This window comes from Salmo salar, chromosome ssa10, assembly GCF_905237065.1.
Source record: "Salmo salar chromosome ssa10, Ssal_v3.1, whole genome shotgun sequence".
In the NCBI taxonomy this organism is placed as follows: domain Eukaryota; kingdom Metazoa; phylum Chordata; class Actinopteri; order Salmoniformes; family Salmonidae; genus Salmo; species Salmo salar.
In genome coordinates this window covers 53,070,172-53,086,223 of record NC_059451.1, presented here as the reverse complement: position 1 = coordinate 53,086,223, position 16,052 = coordinate 53,070,172, and the positions used below count along the sequence as shown (strand labels likewise).

At 44.8% G+C, this 16,052-nt stretch overlaps 1 protein-coding gene across 3 annotated transcripts in view; it reads left to right on the top strand.

Moving 5' to 3' along the window:
• Nucleotides 1–9,573, top strand: part of LOC106560658 (serine/threonine-protein kinase N2) — a 48,992-nt gene extending 39,419 nt beyond the window's left edge. For all 3 annotated transcript variants that reach the window (XM_014123742.2, XM_014123741.2, XM_014123743.2), the window contains 13 exons: nucleotides 130–239; nucleotides 2,271–2,414; nucleotides 2,533–2,608; nucleotides 2,711–2,891; nucleotides 3,027–3,150; nucleotides 3,430–3,633; nucleotides 3,736–3,827; nucleotides 4,878–5,054; nucleotides 6,601–6,663; nucleotides 6,813–6,889; nucleotides 7,301–7,551; nucleotides 7,723–7,803; nucleotides 7,949–9,573. In XM_014123742.2, coding sequence (XP_013979217.1) covers nucleotides 130–239; nucleotides 2,271–2,414; nucleotides 2,533–2,608; nucleotides 2,711–2,891; nucleotides 3,027–3,150; nucleotides 3,430–3,633; nucleotides 3,736–3,827; nucleotides 4,878–5,054; nucleotides 6,601–6,663; nucleotides 6,813–6,889; nucleotides 7,301–7,551; nucleotides 7,723–7,803; nucleotides 7,949–8,152 — 1,784 coding nt within the window. In that variant the 3' untranslated portion in view covers nucleotides 8,153–9,573. The remainder of the gene's footprint in view (nucleotides 1–129; nucleotides 240–2,270; nucleotides 2,415–2,532; nucleotides 2,609–2,710; nucleotides 2,892–3,026; nucleotides 3,151–3,429; nucleotides 3,634–3,735; nucleotides 3,828–4,877; nucleotides 5,055–6,600; nucleotides 6,664–6,812; nucleotides 6,890–7,300; nucleotides 7,552–7,722; nucleotides 7,804–7,948) is intronic.
• The last annotated feature ends 6,479 nt before the right edge of the window (nucleotides 9,574–16,052 follow it).

The window sequence follows — 16,052 nt, the reverse complement described above, 5'->3', positions numbered from 1 at the left end:
AAACAAGCGTTTTCTTAAAGCACGAGTACAGACAATTGGACAAGTACCCCCTGTTTTCAGTCCATTTCATGCCTACTGAACATTACCTTGTGTCCAGATTGTATAAATGTATTCTCTCGCTCTCTCCAGATGAGATCAGTGCTGTGCTAAAGTTGGACAACACTGAAGTGGGACAGACCAGCTGGAAACCAGTCAGCAACCAGTCCTGGGACCAGAAGTTTACATTGGAACTAGACAGGGTAATCTAAACCACTTCACTACTTCACTATATATCCACTGTGGAACTAGACAGGGTAATCTAAACTACTTCACTATATATCCACTGTGGAACTAGACAGGGTAATCTAAACTACTTCACTATATATCCACTGTGGAACTAGACAGGGTAATCTAAACTACTTCACTATATATCTACTGTGGAACTAGACAGGGTAATCTAAACCACTTCACTATATATCCACTGTGGAACTAGACAGGGTAATCTAAACTACTTCACTATATATCCACTGTGGAACTAGACAGGGTAATCTAAACTACTTCACTATATATCCACTGTGGAACTAGACAGGGTAATCTAAACCACTTCACTATATATCCACTGTGGAACTAGACAGGGTAATCTAAACCACTTCACTACTTCACTATATATCCACTGTGGAACTAGACAGGGTAATTTAAACCACTTCACTACTTCACTATATACCCACTGTGGAACTAGACAGGGTAATCTAAACCACTTCACTACTTCACTATATACCCACTGTGGAACTAGACAGGGTAATCTAAACCACTTCACTACTTCACTATATACCCACTGTGGAACTAGACAGGGTAATCTAAACCACTTCACTACTTCACTATATATCCACTGTGGAACTAGACAGGGTAATTTAAACTACTTCACTATATACCCACTGTGGAACTAGACAGGGTAATCTAAACCACTTCACTACTTCACTATATACCCACTGTGGAACTAGACAGGGTAATCTAGACCACTTCACTACTTCACTATATATCCACTGTGGAACTAGACAGGGTAATCTAGACCACTTCACTACTTCACTATATACCCACTGTGGAACTAGACAGGGTAATCTAGACCACTTCACTTTAGGCTTTACCTCAATTACTCTGGGAAGGTTTTCCTTTTCCCATACAATGCTATCAGTGTCTGAAATCGCCTCAAACAACTTTTTTTTTTTTCAATCCAGATTTGTTTGTATTTGGTTTATTGTTTATATTTCACAACCTTCAGCAAAACACACTGATTTATTAGCACGTCGTACCCAGACAAGAAAGGTGAGAGCAGCTCTCTATTCTGGAGTTGTGCAACTCTAAGTCTGAATACCAGCGACGGCTGGTACTAAGTCTGCAGGAATCTATTACTTTCCCCTGAAGCTTCCAAAAGTCAGGCTTTTAGTGGGACTAACTAATGACTGGTGTTAGAGGAGACCTGATTGGACCTGATGACTAGTGTTAGAGGAGACCTGATGACTAGTGTTAGAGGAGACCTGATGACTAGTGTTAGAGGAGACCTGATGACTAGTGTTAGAGGAGACCTGATGACTAGTGTTAGAGGAGACCTGATGACTAGTGTTAGAGGAGGAGACCTGATGACTAGTGTTAGAGGAGGAGACCTGATGACTGGTGTTAGAGGAGGAGACCTGATGACTGGTGTTAGAGGAGGAGACCTGATGACTGGTGTTAGAGGAGGAGACCTGATGACTGGTGTTAGAGGAGGAGACCTGATGACTGGTGTTAGAGGAGGAGACCTGATGACTGGTGTTAGAGGAGGAGACCTGATGACTGGTGTTAGAGGAGGAGACCTGATGACTGGTGTTAGAGGAGGAGACCTGATGACTGGTGTTAGAGGAGGAGACCTGATGACTGGTGTTAGAGGAGGAGACCTGATGACTGGTGTTAGAGGAGGAGACCTGATGACTGGTGTTAGAGGAGGAGACCTGATGACTGGTGTTAGAGGAGGAGACCTGATGACTGGTGTTAGAGGAGGAGACCTGATGACTGGTGTTAGAGGAGGAGACCTGATGACTGGTGTTAGAGGAGGAGACCTGATGACTGGTGTTAGAGGAGGAGACCTGATGACTGGTGTTAGAGGAGGAGACCTGATGACTGGTGTTAGAGGAGGAGACCTGATGACTGGTGTTAGAGGAGGAGACCTGATGACTGGTGTTAGAGGAGGAGACCTGATGACTGGTGTTAGAGGAGGAGACCTGATGGGGAGATGTTACAGTATGTGTCTTCCACAGTCTCGTGAGCTGGAGATCTCAGTCTACTGGAGGGACTGGAGATCGCTGTGTGCCGTCAAGTTCCTACGCCTGGAAGACTTCCTGGACAACCAACGACATGGCATGTGCCTCTACCTGGAGCCTCAGGGAAAACTGTTTGCTGAGGTACTATTCAATGATCCACTTCCCCCAACAAACACCCACATTTACCTTTTCCTGCTAAAAAAAAAAGATTTATAATATTTACAGAATTTACTCATAACCTATGTGTGTTTTCCCTCAGGTTACATTTTTCAACCCAGTTATTGAGCGGAGGTCAAAACTTCAAAGGCAAAAAAAGATATTCTCCAAACAACAAGGTCTGTACAGTTTGTTGGATAAAGGTCTAAATAAATAAATGTTTGTTGATTTTATTGATTGGATGAATGGAGCTATGGTTGTGACCCTCCGCTCTGTCCCAGGGAAGACATTCCTGCGTGCCCCTCAGATGAACATCAACATCGCTACGTGGGGTCGGCTGGTGAGGAGAGCCATCCCCTCCGTCAACAACTCCTTCAGTCCAGCTCAGCTGCCAGACATGGGGACAGAGCTAGGTCCTGAGTCCCAGTCCATCCTGCACCTGTCCTCCCCAGCCTCCCCCAGGTAAACACGCACACCTCGTCCAGCGACGATCTATTGGTCCACCCCCTGACAGATTGTTGAAGTGAACAGAAATGAAACTTAAAGTTGCATGATAATGTCAGTTTAGTCCCCTTCTGAAATGACCTCTCTCTTCAGTGACCTGATGGTAACCAAACTGGAGTTTGGCAAAGAGCCCTCACTTCCCTTGAAGCGCCACACTGTGGCTTCTATTGGAGAGCCCATTCTGGAGAGCAGTATCGCAGACGGAGAGAAAGTACAGGTAGCTGTCAATACAATGTATCAATTCACAAACTCTGAAAGATTCATGTTGCTGTTGGTTATTTTAGTAAAGAGATGACCATTTAATCCGTTTTTCTGACTCGTTTCATGCTGTTCTTCAGCCATGTTATTTTATTGCCCTTGTAAGTTGCTCTAGAGAACACGGTCTGTAATGTAACATGCCGTGACAGTTCTGTAACTGTTAAAGTTGGTTTTATTTAACTGTGATTGGTGTATTTTGACCTAACCGTGATTGTGATTTGATGTACTTTGTTCCCAGGAAGCCATGTCTACATTTGACTTCCTGAATGAGAGCAGGAACAGTATGTTGAAGTGTAAACTAGACGACAGTGTTATTGTAGAGCAGCCCAATGAGAGGTTACCTGTCCAACACACCACGGATACCAGGGAGGAGGAAGAGTTCCAGTTCAGTCTCATAGACTTTAAATGTGTGGCAGTCCTGGGCCGAGGACACTTTGGAAAGGTAAGACCACACATGATCTTCATGTCTCAGGAAGGCAGTAGTGATGTCACATGCATAGCCTTTTTTACCTTCGCCAGATCTAACCGCTCCGTTATTCAACAGGTGCTCCTGGCTGACTATGAAAGTACTGGGGAGATGTTTGCTATCAAGGCCCTGAAGAAAGGAGACATTGTATCACGTGATGAAGTAGACAGGTAGGAAGTAACGCCGACAACTTAATGACAATATACACTGAGTGTACAAAACATTAAGAACAACTTCCTAGGGGCCTCCATAGTGGCACAGTGGTCTAAGGCCCTGCATCACAGTGCTAGCTGTGCCACTAGAGATTCTGGGTTTGAGTCCAGGCCCTGTCGCAGCCTGCCGCGACCGGGAGATCCACTAGCGACTCCTGTGGCGGGCCGGCAGTGCACGCTGACACGGTCGCCAGGTGTACGGTGTTTCCTCCAGCACATTGGTGCGGTTGGCTTCCGGGTTGGATGGGCATTGTGTCAGGAGGCAGTGCGGCTTGGTTGGGTTGTGTTTCGGAGGACACACGGCTCTCGACCTTCGCCTCTCCTGAGTCCGTATGGGAGTTGCAGCGATGAGACAAGACTATAACTACCAATTGGATATCACGAAATTGGGGAGAGAACGAAGAAAGAACCCCTTCCTAATATTGAGTTGCACCCCCCCACCCCTTTTTGCCCTCAGAACAGCCTCAATTCATCGGAACGAGGTGTTTATAGTGTTCCACAGGGATGCTGGCCCATGTTGACTCCAATGCTGCCCACAGTTGTCAAGTTGGCTGGATGTCCTTTGGGTGGTGGACCATTCTTGATACACACGGGAAACTGTTGAGTGTGGAAAAAAAACAGAAGCGTTGCCGTTCTTGACACAAACCGGTGCGCCTGGCATCTACCATACCCTGTTCAAAGGCTCTTAAATCTTTTGTTTTGCCTATTGCCCTCTGAATGACACACACACACAGTCCATGTCTCAAGGCTTAAAAATCCTTCTTTAACCTGTCTCCTCCCTTCATCTACACTGATTGAAGTGAATTTAACAAGTGACATCAATAAGGGATCATAGCATTCACCTGGTCAGTCTTTCATGGAAAGAGCAGGTGTTCTTAATGTTTTGACCACTCAATGTAAATTTGAGATGCATCTATATTGATTTATATTGTCTCTCTGATGCATTAAAAATCCTTAGAATTTAAGAATTATCTGTGGTAAAATAACTGACCTCTGTCCTATCCTCAGCCTGATGTGTGAGAAGCGTATCTTTGAGACTGTGAACAGCGTCAGACATCCCTTCCTGGTCAACCTGTTTGCGTGCTTCCAGACAAAGGAACACGTGTGCTTTGTCATGGAGTATGCGGCTGGTGGTGACCTCATGATGCACATACACACAGACGTGTTCCAAGAACCTCGGGCTGTGTGAGTAACAACTCCTTATCCTCATTACATACTACACTGAACAAAAATATAAACACAACATGTAAGGTGTTGGTCCCATGTTTCATGAGCTGAAATAAAAGATCCCAGACATTTTCCATACACACACAAAGCTTATTTCTCTCAAATTTTGTGCACAAATTTGTTTACATCCCTGTTAGTGAGCATTTCTCCTTTTCCAAGAGAATCCATCCACCTGACAGGTGTGGCATATCAAGCTGCTTAAACAGCGTGATCATTACATAGGTGCACCTTGTGCTGGGGACAATAAAAGGCCACTCTAAAATGTGCAGTTTTGCCACATAACACAATGCCACAGATGTCTGAAGTTTTGAGGGGGCATGCAATTGGCATGCTAACTGCAGGAATGTCCACCAGAGCTGTTTCCAGATAATTTAATGTTCATTTCTTTACCATAAGCCGTCATCAACGTTGTTTTGGAGAATTTGGCAGTACGTCCAACTGGACTCACAACCACAGAATACCTGTAGCCACGCCAGCCCAGGACCTCCACAGCCGACTTATTCCCCTGCGGGATGGTCTGAGACCAGTCACCTGGACAGCTGATGAAACTGTGGGTTTGCTCAACCAAAGAATTTCTGCACAAACTGTCGGAAACCGTCTCATGGAAGCTCATCTGTGTGCTCGTCGTCCTCACCAGGTCTTGACCTGACTACAGTTTGGCGTCTTAACCGACTTCAGTGGTCAAATGCTCACCTTCAATGGCCACTGGCACGCTGGAAAAGTGTGCTCTTCACGGATGAATCCCGAAATTATATATATATATATATTTTTTTTTTTTTATTTCAACTGTACCTGGCAGATGGCAGACATCGTATATGGCATTGTGTGGGCGAGCGGTTTGCTGATGTCAACGTTGTGAACAGAGTGCCCCATGGTGGGGTTATGGTATAGGCAGGCATCAGAATTGCATTTTATTGATGGCAATTTAAATGCACAGATACGTGACGAGATCTTGATCAGGAATCGGGAATTGTGTACAGATCTTTGCGACATGGGGCCGTGCGTTATCATGCTGCAACATGAGGTGATTGCCATGCCATTCACCCACTGCCATCACCACATGTTGCAGCATGATAACGCACGGCCACATGTCGCAAAGATCTGTACACAATTCCTGAAAGCTGAAAATTGTCCCAGTTGTTCCATGGCCTGAATATACTGACTGGTTTTCTGGTCCACATCCCTGCCTTTTTTAAGATATCTGTGACCAACAGATGCATATCTGTATATTCCCAGTCATATAAAAATCCGTAGATTATCACATTTTTAGGGCCTAATGAATTTATTTAAATTGATTGATTTTCTAATATGAACGATAAAATCTCTGAAATTGTTGAATGTTGCATTTTTTTTTTTTTAATTCAGTGTAATTTCATAGTGGACTAATGAATGATGTCAATTGAGTCCTAATGAAATTGAGGCTTTGTTTATTCTCAGTTGGCTAAGTGTGTGGTAGATTTTCATGTTGTGTATATCTAACAGCTTTATTTCCGGTCTCCATCAGGTTCTATGCTGCTTGTGTTGTCTTGGGATTGCAGTATCTTCATGACCATAAGATTGTATACAGGTATGCCCACACAACTGTTCACATACAGCTGTATATATTACTGTACTATACATGAATTGGTTAGTCCCTTACGAACACCACATATGATGATTTGGTACTACAATAGTTGATGAATGCCCCTCTTGTATTTCTGTGATCATCTTCTTCAGAGACCTGAAGCTGGACAACTTGTTGCTGGACACAGAGGGATACGTGAAGATCGCTGACTTTGGCCTATGTAAAGAAGGTGGGTGGAGAATTTTTATTTTACCTTTATTTAACTAGGCAAGTCAGTTAAGAACAAATTCTTATTTTCAATGACGGCCTAGGAACAGTGGGTTAACTGCCTTGTTCAGGGGCAGAACGACAGATCTTTACCTTGTCAGCTCGGGGCAAGGTAAAAAGCTCAGGGATTCGATCTTGCAACGGTTACTAGTCCAACGCTCTAACCACTCGGCTACCTGTCGCCCCCAGAATGTTCGACACTGGCAGCTCTTTAGTCCAGGACTAAGCTTAATCTGTGTCTGGGAAACTGGCCCTAGGGGTTTAATGCAAGACAAGTCTAACTCCCTCAGTCTTGAATAATAACCCCTTTGGTATTGCTTTGTTATAGTTGGCTTCAATGATCATCTCTCTGTCTGCTGGTGTGTTCCTGTAGGGATGGGCTATCAGGACCGCACCAGTACTTTCTGCGGTACTCCTGAGTTCCTGGCCCCTGAGGTGCTGACAGAGACGTCATACACGCGGGCCGTGGACTGGTGGGGCCTAGGCGTGCTCATCTTTGAGATGCTGGTGGGGGAGTCCCCATTCCCTGGAGATGATGAAGAGGAGGTTTTTGACAGCATCGTAAACGATGAAGTCCGCTACCCACGATTCCTCTCTACCGAAGCTATTTCCATCATGAGAAGGGTATGGTTTGTTTACTTATGTATCTCAGAATGGTTATTTAGATCAGCATGTAAAATAATTCAACGTACACTGAGAATTTAGTTGTGTTTACTGGACTATTGTTCACCAGTTTATGGAGTATAATGTAAATGCATGTTCTTTTGTAACTAAGTCGACTCTTCCTATCCCCAGCTGTTGAGGAGAAACCCAGAGAGACGTCTTGGGGCTGGTGAGAAAGACGCAGAGGAAGTTAAGAAGCATCCGTTCTTTAGGGTAGGTTCCCGGTATTGGTTTATGATCCCAATCGCAAAGTGTGAACTGTTTATTAACTATTCATAATGCATTATAAGTGCATTCATAACACCTTTGAGCTATGCGTAATGCATTATATCTCTCTTGATGGTCTGTATTCCCTTAGAATGTGGACTGGGACGGTCTACTGGCTAAGAAGGTGCGGCCAGAGTTCATTCCCACCATCAAAGGTAGAGAGGATGTCAGTAACTTTGATGACGAGTTCACCTCAGAAGTACCAATCCTGACTCCGCCCCGGGAACCCAGGGTTCTGACAGCCGAGGACCAGCAAATGTTTGCCGACTTTGACTACATCGCAGACTGGTGTTAGCCAATAGCCAGTCTCCTGCACACTGGTGTTAGCCAATTACCAGCGTCCTGCTCCACCTCAACACTACTACACCCTCCCTAACACTGTGAACTGTCTGTAACAGAGACCAACAGCAATATCAACACTCTCTCCCTAAGGATATCAACAACATGTTGCTGCACTCTGTTCCTTGCTGTCTGTGCCATGTAAGAGACTGGCAATTCTATGAAGTTTTACTCAACTTTTTTATTTGTATTTTTAACTGTCAATTTGAGACAGCTAAGAACCATCATTTAGTCTTGTCAGATCACTGGGTCATTCCACATAATCACCTTCTCAGATCAGAGGTTCATTCCACATAATCACCTTCTCAGATCAGAGGTTCATTCCACATAATCACCTTCTCAGATCACTGGGTCATTCCACATAATCACCTTCTCAGGTCATCTTCAGCTCTTTTAGATATTTCTCTGAACAAAAAAGGATAGACTGAAAATCAAGTTAATAGCTTATGAGGTGTAACTGTGGCGTGTAGAAACGGAATTATGGCCCAATAACAAGAAATGTATGAAAAGCATTACCACATTTATCATTCTGACTGATCTAGCAGGATGTTATTGTATTTATTTTAAAGTTGCCTTAAACTGTTTAATGTAACACAATTTAAGGGCTTTCAATCAGTAACTATCATCAGGTACTGAAAACCCTACCAAAGCCAGCTGCCAAAAATTCAGTCTTCTCTTCTCAAACTATCTGCATCTGACAGAAGAGACCTTGGCCAAGATTAGACATTGATTGGAGCACTTGAACCTTGTAAAGCAGTTTAACTCCAATCGATGTTTATTCTTTGATGGGTTTTCAGTTTTTCCTCCTCAAACACAAGCAATCCCCACCCCATACATCATGTATTGAAAAAAAAGCTTAGTTTTATACTGTTTTATAAGAAAGAACACTATCATGTTGACTCTGATGTATAGTATAATCATGTTTTACAGGATGTTTGGATACAGGTATATGGAGATGCCAGACAGGCAGCTCGTGAGAGACTGAACTATTTTCAAAGGAATGTAGAAATATATATATATATATATTCACAATAAGTGTAATTGTTGTTGGCGTGTGACATCATGCCGAAACAAGAGTACTTTTTTGTAGTCATGTTGAAAAGACAGTCCGAGGGTGGTGTTATGTTTGCTCATGTGAGGAATGGTTCATGAAGGTGTGACAACCACCTCTTCAGTATTTTGATCTCAATTTTAGACCGTTTTAAATGTTCTGGGGCTCGATGGCAATTTTTTTCTTCTTCTGTTAGCTGAATCAGAATGTCTGCTGATTGGAACATGCATTATCAGTCATTTATACAACTATGTGGCTAGCTCATGTCAAGAAAAAATTAGACCAGCATATCACAAGTAATTAAATACATACTTCATATAATGGAAGCAAAGTCTCTGGTTATTCCTCTTCAAGTGATTAGGAGATATAGGTTGTTGTGGTATTCATGTAGTGTATTATAACAAACGGGGAATAATGGTGTGGCATGAGGCCAAAGGGGAATACGGTTCACAGTCTGGTAACATATAGAGTACCAGTCAACAGTTTGGACACACCTACTTGTTCAAGGGTTTGTCTATTATTTTTTTTACTAATTTCTACATTGTAGAATAATAGTGAAAACATCAACTATGAAATAACACAGTAACCAAAAAAGTGTTAAACAAATCCAAATATTTTAGATTCTTCAAAGTAGCCACCTTGATTTGATGACAGCTTTGCACACTTGGCATTCTCTCAACCAGCTTCACCTGGAATGCTTTTCCCACAGTCTTGAAGGAGTTCCTACATATGCTGAGCACTTGTTGGCTGCTTTTCCTTCACTCTGCAGTCCAACTCATCCCAAACCATCTCAATTGGGTTGAGGTTGGGGGATTTGTGGAGGCCAGGTCATCTGATGCAGCACTCCATCACTCTCCTTCTTGGTCAAATAGCCCTTACACAGCCTGGATGTGTGTTGGGTCATTGTCCTGTTGAAAAACACATGATAGTCCCACTAAGAGCAAACCAGATGGGATGGTGTATCGCTGCAGAATGCTGTGGTAGCCATGCTGGTTAAATGTGCCTTGAATTCTAAATAAATCACAGACCAGCGTCACCAGCAAAGCACCATCACACCTCCTTCACGGTGGGACCACATATGCGGAGATCATCCGTTCACCTACTATGTCTCACAAAGACACAGCGGTTGGAACTAAAAATCTCACATTTGTACTCATCAGGCCAAAGGACAGATTTCCACCGGTCTAATGTCCATTGCTTGTGTTTCTTGCCCCAACGAAGTCTCTTCTTATTGGTCTCCTTTAGTAGTGGTATCTTTGCAGCAATTCGACCATGAAGGCCTGATTCACAGTCTCCTCTGAACAGTTGATGTTGAGATGTGTCTGTTACTTGAACTCTGAAGCATTTATTTGGCTGGTAATTCTAATGACCTTATCCTCTGTAGAAGAGGTAAGTCTGGGTCTAACTTTCCTGTGGTGGTCCTCATGAGAGCCAGTTTCATCATAGCGCTTGATGGTTTTTGCAACTGCACTTGAAGAAACATTCAAAGTTCTTGAAATTTTCCAGATTGACTGACCATGTCTTAGTAATGGACTGTCGTTTCTCAATGCTTATTTGAGCTGTTCTTGCCATAATATGGACTTGGTCTTTTACCAAATAGGGCCATCCTCTGTATACCACCCCTACCATGTCACAACACAACTGATTGTCTCAAACGCATTAAGGCAAAGAAATTCCACAAATTAACTTAACAAGGCACACCTGTTAATTGAAATGCATTCCAGGTGACTACCTCATGAAGCTGGTTGAGAGAATGCCAAGAGTGTGCAAAGCTGTCAAAGGCAAAGGGTGGCTACTTTGAAGAATCTCAAATAAAATATTTAGATTAATATATTTTGGTTACTACATGATTCCATAGTTTTTATGTCTCACTGTTCTTCTACAATGTAAAAATAGTAAATTATAAAGGAAAAACCCTTGAATGAGTATGTGTGTCCAAACTTTTGACTGGTAGTTCATCCTGAACCGAAACACTCGTAGATAATAAACTGGTAGCTCTAGTGAAACCTGACAAACCAGCCTCAAGTCACGTTTCAGACAGTGTGTGCGTGCTACACTACAAGTATACTCTGACTCAGATGAGTCTGACCTGAGAAACAGGATCCCTCTCCCACGGTCCAGGGCTGCACATGGAAGAGGCTGTACTGTGCCCCAGCCTGCATGACTGGTCTGAAACAGGGTGTGTAGTTTGACAGAGCAGGAACCAGCCATGCTGACACTGTATAAACCTACTGCTGATAAAGGTGATATTCCAATACTATTTCATCAAATGCATACAAGTAGAGGTAGAGTAGTGGCAATATCATTCCAGGAATATTTTACAACATTGGGATTGATAGGAAACGGCCTCTTTACTCAGTGATATATGGGAATGTTTTGTCTACGGAAGGTCTTAATAAGCATGATAAAAATCATCAGACCTTCACAATGAACAAAACCTTGGATTTGTCCCACTCTCTTCCAAACTGAACATAGTTTTCACGGGACTATAAATCCATCTACATTATGAGCAGAATACAACAATGGTAGTAGACCTATAGTATTATCTATTACTAGGCCAAACAGGATGTCCTTAGTCAAAGTGATGACTAGGTGGGTTCTTGTCTTCAGGTCCCTCATCGACCGACAGGAAGGAAATGTTAATGTAGGCTGAACATTCTCCAGGGGAAATTACAGATTTCTAGACCGGAAGAGTTTCAATTTCAAGTTTTAATGTCACATGCACAAGTACAGTGAAATACCTTTCTTGCTCCAAAAGGAAAAGAAAGTGAAATAAGCCAGTGGGGGTCTCTGCCCTGGAGCTGGTCATTTTGGGATTATTCCAGTGAAGCCTCCTCTGTCTGTCTGGGGGGGCAGGAAGAGACAGAAAATAACAGCAAACTTGCCCACACAGATCAACAGATAAAAAATGGGTTGAAATTAACCAGTAATGGTGGATAATGAAGGAAAGAGTCTGGCTGACGGTCCTTTAGGAAAGAGTCTGGCTGACGGTCCTTTAGGAAAGAGTCTGGCTGACGGTCCTTTAGGAAAGAGTCTGGCTGGCGGTCCTTTAGGAAAGAGTCTGGCTGGCGGTCCTTTAGGAAAGAGTCTGGCTGGCGGTCCTTTTGGAAAGAGTCTGGCTGACGGTCCTTTAGGAAAGAGTCTGGCTGACGGTCCTTTAGGAAAGAGTCTGGCTGGCGGTCCTTTAGGAAAGAGTCTGGCTGGCGGTCCTTTAGGAAAGAGTCTGGCTGGCGGTCCTTTAGGAAAGAGTCTGGCTGGCGGTCCTTTAGGAAAGAGTCTGGCTGGCGGTCCTTTAGGAAAGAGTCTGGCTGGCGGTCCTTTAGGAAAGAGTCTGGCTGGCGGTCCTTTTGGAAAGAGTCTGGCTGACGGTCCTTTAGGAAAGAGTCTGGCTGGCGGTCCTTTAGGAAAGAGTCTGGCTGGCGGAAAGAGTCTGGCTGGCGGTCCTTTAGGAAAGAGTCTGGCTGGCGGTCCTTTAGGAAAGAGTCTGGCTGGCGGTCCTTTAGGAAAGAGTCTGGCTGACGGTCCTTTAGGAAAGAGTCTGGCTGACGGTCCTTTAGGAAAGAGTCTGGCTGGCGGTCCTTTAGGAAAGAGTCTGGCTGGCGGTCCTTTAGGAAAGAGTCTGGCTGGCGGTCCTTTTGGAAAGAGTCTGGCTGACGGTCCTTTAGGAAAGAGTCTGGCTGACGGTCCTTTAGGAAAGAGTCTGGCTGGCGGTCCTTTAGGAAAGAGTCTGGCTGGCGGTCCTTTAGGAAAGAGTCTGGCTGGCGGTCCTTTAGGAAAGAGTCTGGCTGGCGGTCCTTTAGGAAAGAGTCTGGCTGGCGGTCCTTTAGGAAAGAGTCTGGCTGGCGGTCCTTTAGGAAAGAGTCTGGCTGGCGGTCCTTTAGGAAAGAGTCTGGCTGGCGGTCCTTTTGGAAAGAGTCTGGCTGACGGTCCTTTAGGAAAGAGTCTGGCTGACGGTCCTTTAGGAAAGAGTCTGGCTGGCGGTCCTTTTGGAAAGAGTCTGGCTGACGGTCCTTTAGGAAAGAGTCTGGCTGGCGGTCCTTTAGGAAAGAGTCTGGCTGGCGGTCCTTTAGGAAAGAGTCTGGCTGGCGGTCCTTTAGGAAAGAGTCTGGCTGGCGGTCCTTTAGGAAAGAGTCTGGCTGGCGGTCCTTTAGGAAAGAGTCTGGCTGGCGGTCCTTTTGGAAAGAGTCTGGCTGACGGTCCTTTAGGAAAGAGTCTGGCTGGCGGTCCTTTAGGAAAGAGTCTGGCTGGCGGCCTTAAAGAGTCTGGCTGGCGGTCCTTTAGGAAAGAGTCTGGCTGGCGGTCCTTTAGGAAAGAGTCTGGCTGGCGGTCCTTTAGGAAAGAGTCTGGCTGACGGTCCTTTAGGAAAGAGTCTGGCTGGCGGTCCTTTAGGAAAGAGTCTGGCTGACGGTCCTTTAGGAAAGAGTCTGGCTGGCGGTCCTTTAGGAAAGAGTCTGGCTGGCGGTCCTTTAGGAAAGAGTCTGGCTGACGGTCCTTTAGGAAAGAGTCTGGCTGGCGGTCCTTTAGGAAAGAGTCTGGCTGGCGGTCCTTTAGGAAAGAGTCTGGCTGACGGTCCTTTAGGAAAGAGTCTGGCTGGCGGTCCTTTTGGAAAGAGTCTGGCTGACGGTCCTTTAGGAAAGAGTCTGGCTGGCGGTCCTTTAGGAAAGAGTCTGGCTGGCGGTCCTTTAGGAAAGAGTCTGGCTGGCGGTCCTTTAGGAAAGAGTCTGGCTGGCGGTCCTTTAGGAAAGAGTCTGGCTGGCGGTCCTTTAGGAAAGAGTCTGGCTGGCGGTCCTTTAGGAAAGAGTCTGGCTGGCGGTCCTTTAGGAAAGAGTCTGGCTGGCGGTCCTTTTGGAAAGAGTCTGGCTGACGGTCCTTTAGGAAAGAGTCTGGCTGGCGGTCCTTTAGGAAAGAGTCTGGCTGGCGGTCCTTTAGGAAAGAGTCTGGCTGGCGGTCCTTTAGGAAAGAGTCTGGCTGGCGGTCCTTTAGGAAAGAGTCTGGCTGGCGGTCCTTTAGGAAAGAGTCTGGCTGGCGGTCCTTTAGGAAAGAGTCTGGCTGACGGTCCTTTAGGAAAGAGTCTGGCTGGCGGTCCTTTAGGAAAGAGTCTGGCTGGCGGTCCTTTAGGAAAGAGTCTGGCTGGCGGTCCTTTAGGAAAGAGTCTGGCTGGCGGTCCTTTAGGAAAGAGTCTGGCTGACGGTCCTTTTGGAAAGAGTCTGGCTGTTGGTCCTTTAATAGAAATCCTGCCTGATTTGAAGCATCACTTGTGTTGTTCAAGGCCCTTATATGCGTTTGAATTCAGAAAGTGAAAACATGTTCAAATCAACGTTGAAATATCTTATAATTACCTTTTTTTTATTAGGCATTCCAAACTTGAATAATTCGCATTATGCCTTATTTTACCTAATCAGACTGCATACATTTTCCTGTAGATTATATGAAGCAATGCAACCAGGAAGATGGCAAAACTCAAACCTGGACTCCACTGTAATTAGGAACAGTACTGTAAATATTTGCATGAATGATAAATCATGATAATGGTAGCATGATGAAATTTGGGCCCACTACAATAAGTCCAAGATTTTTTTAAGGTATATATTGACCCCTAGTGACAGAAACACACAACACCACATACAGTGAGGGAGAAAAAAGTATTTCATCCCCTGCTGGTTTTGTACGTTTGCCCACTGACAAAGAAATGATCAGTCTATAATTTGAATGGTAGGTTTATTTGAACAGTGAGAGACAGAAAACAAAAAAATCCAGAAAAACGCATGTCAAATGTTATAAAATGATTTGCATTTTAATGAGGGAAATAAGTATTTGACCCCTCTGCAAAACATGACTTAGTACTTGGTGGCAAAACCCTTGTTGGCAATCACAGAGGTCAGACGTTTCTTGTACTTGGCCACCAGGTTAGCACTCATCTCAGGAGGGATTTTGTCCCACTCCTCTTTGCAGATCTTCTCCAAGTCATTAAGGTTTCGAGGCTGACGTTTGGCAACTCGAACCTTCAGCTCCTTCCACAGATTTTCTATGGGATTAAGGCCTGGAGACTGGCTAGGCCACTCCAGGACCTTAATGTGCTTCTTCTTGAGCCACTCCTTTGTTGCCTTGGCCGTGTGTTTTGGGTCATTGTCATGCTGGAATACCCATCAACGACCCATTCTAAATGCCCTGGCTGAGGGAAGGAGGTTCTCACCCAAGATTTGACGGTACATGGCCCTGTCCATCGTCCCTTTGATGCGGTGAAGTTGTCTTGTCCCCTTAGCAGAAAAACACACCCAAAGCATAATGTTTCCACCTCCATGTTTGACGGTGGAGATGGTGTTCTTGGGGTCATAGGCAGCATTCCTCCTCCTCCAAACACGGCGAGTTGAGTTGATGCCAAAGAGCTCCATTTTGGTCTCATCTGACCACAACACTTTCACCCAGTTGTCCTCTGAATCATTCAGATGTTCATTGGCAAACTTCAGACGGGCATGTATATGTGCTTTCTTGAGCAGGGGGACCTTGCGGGCGCTGCAGGATTTCAGTCCTTCACGGCGTAGTGTGTTACCAATTGTTTTCTTGGTGACTATGGTCCCAGCTGCCTTGAGATCATTGACAAGATCCTCCCGTGTAGTTCTGGGCTGATTCCTTACCGTTCTCATGATCATAGCAACTCCACGAGGTGAGATCTTGCATGGAGCCCCAGGCCGAGGAAGATGGACAGTTCTTTTGTGTTTCTTCCATTTGCGAATAATCCCACCAACTGTTGTCACCTTCTCACCAAGCTGCTTGGCGATGGTCTTGTAGTCCATTCTAGCCTTGT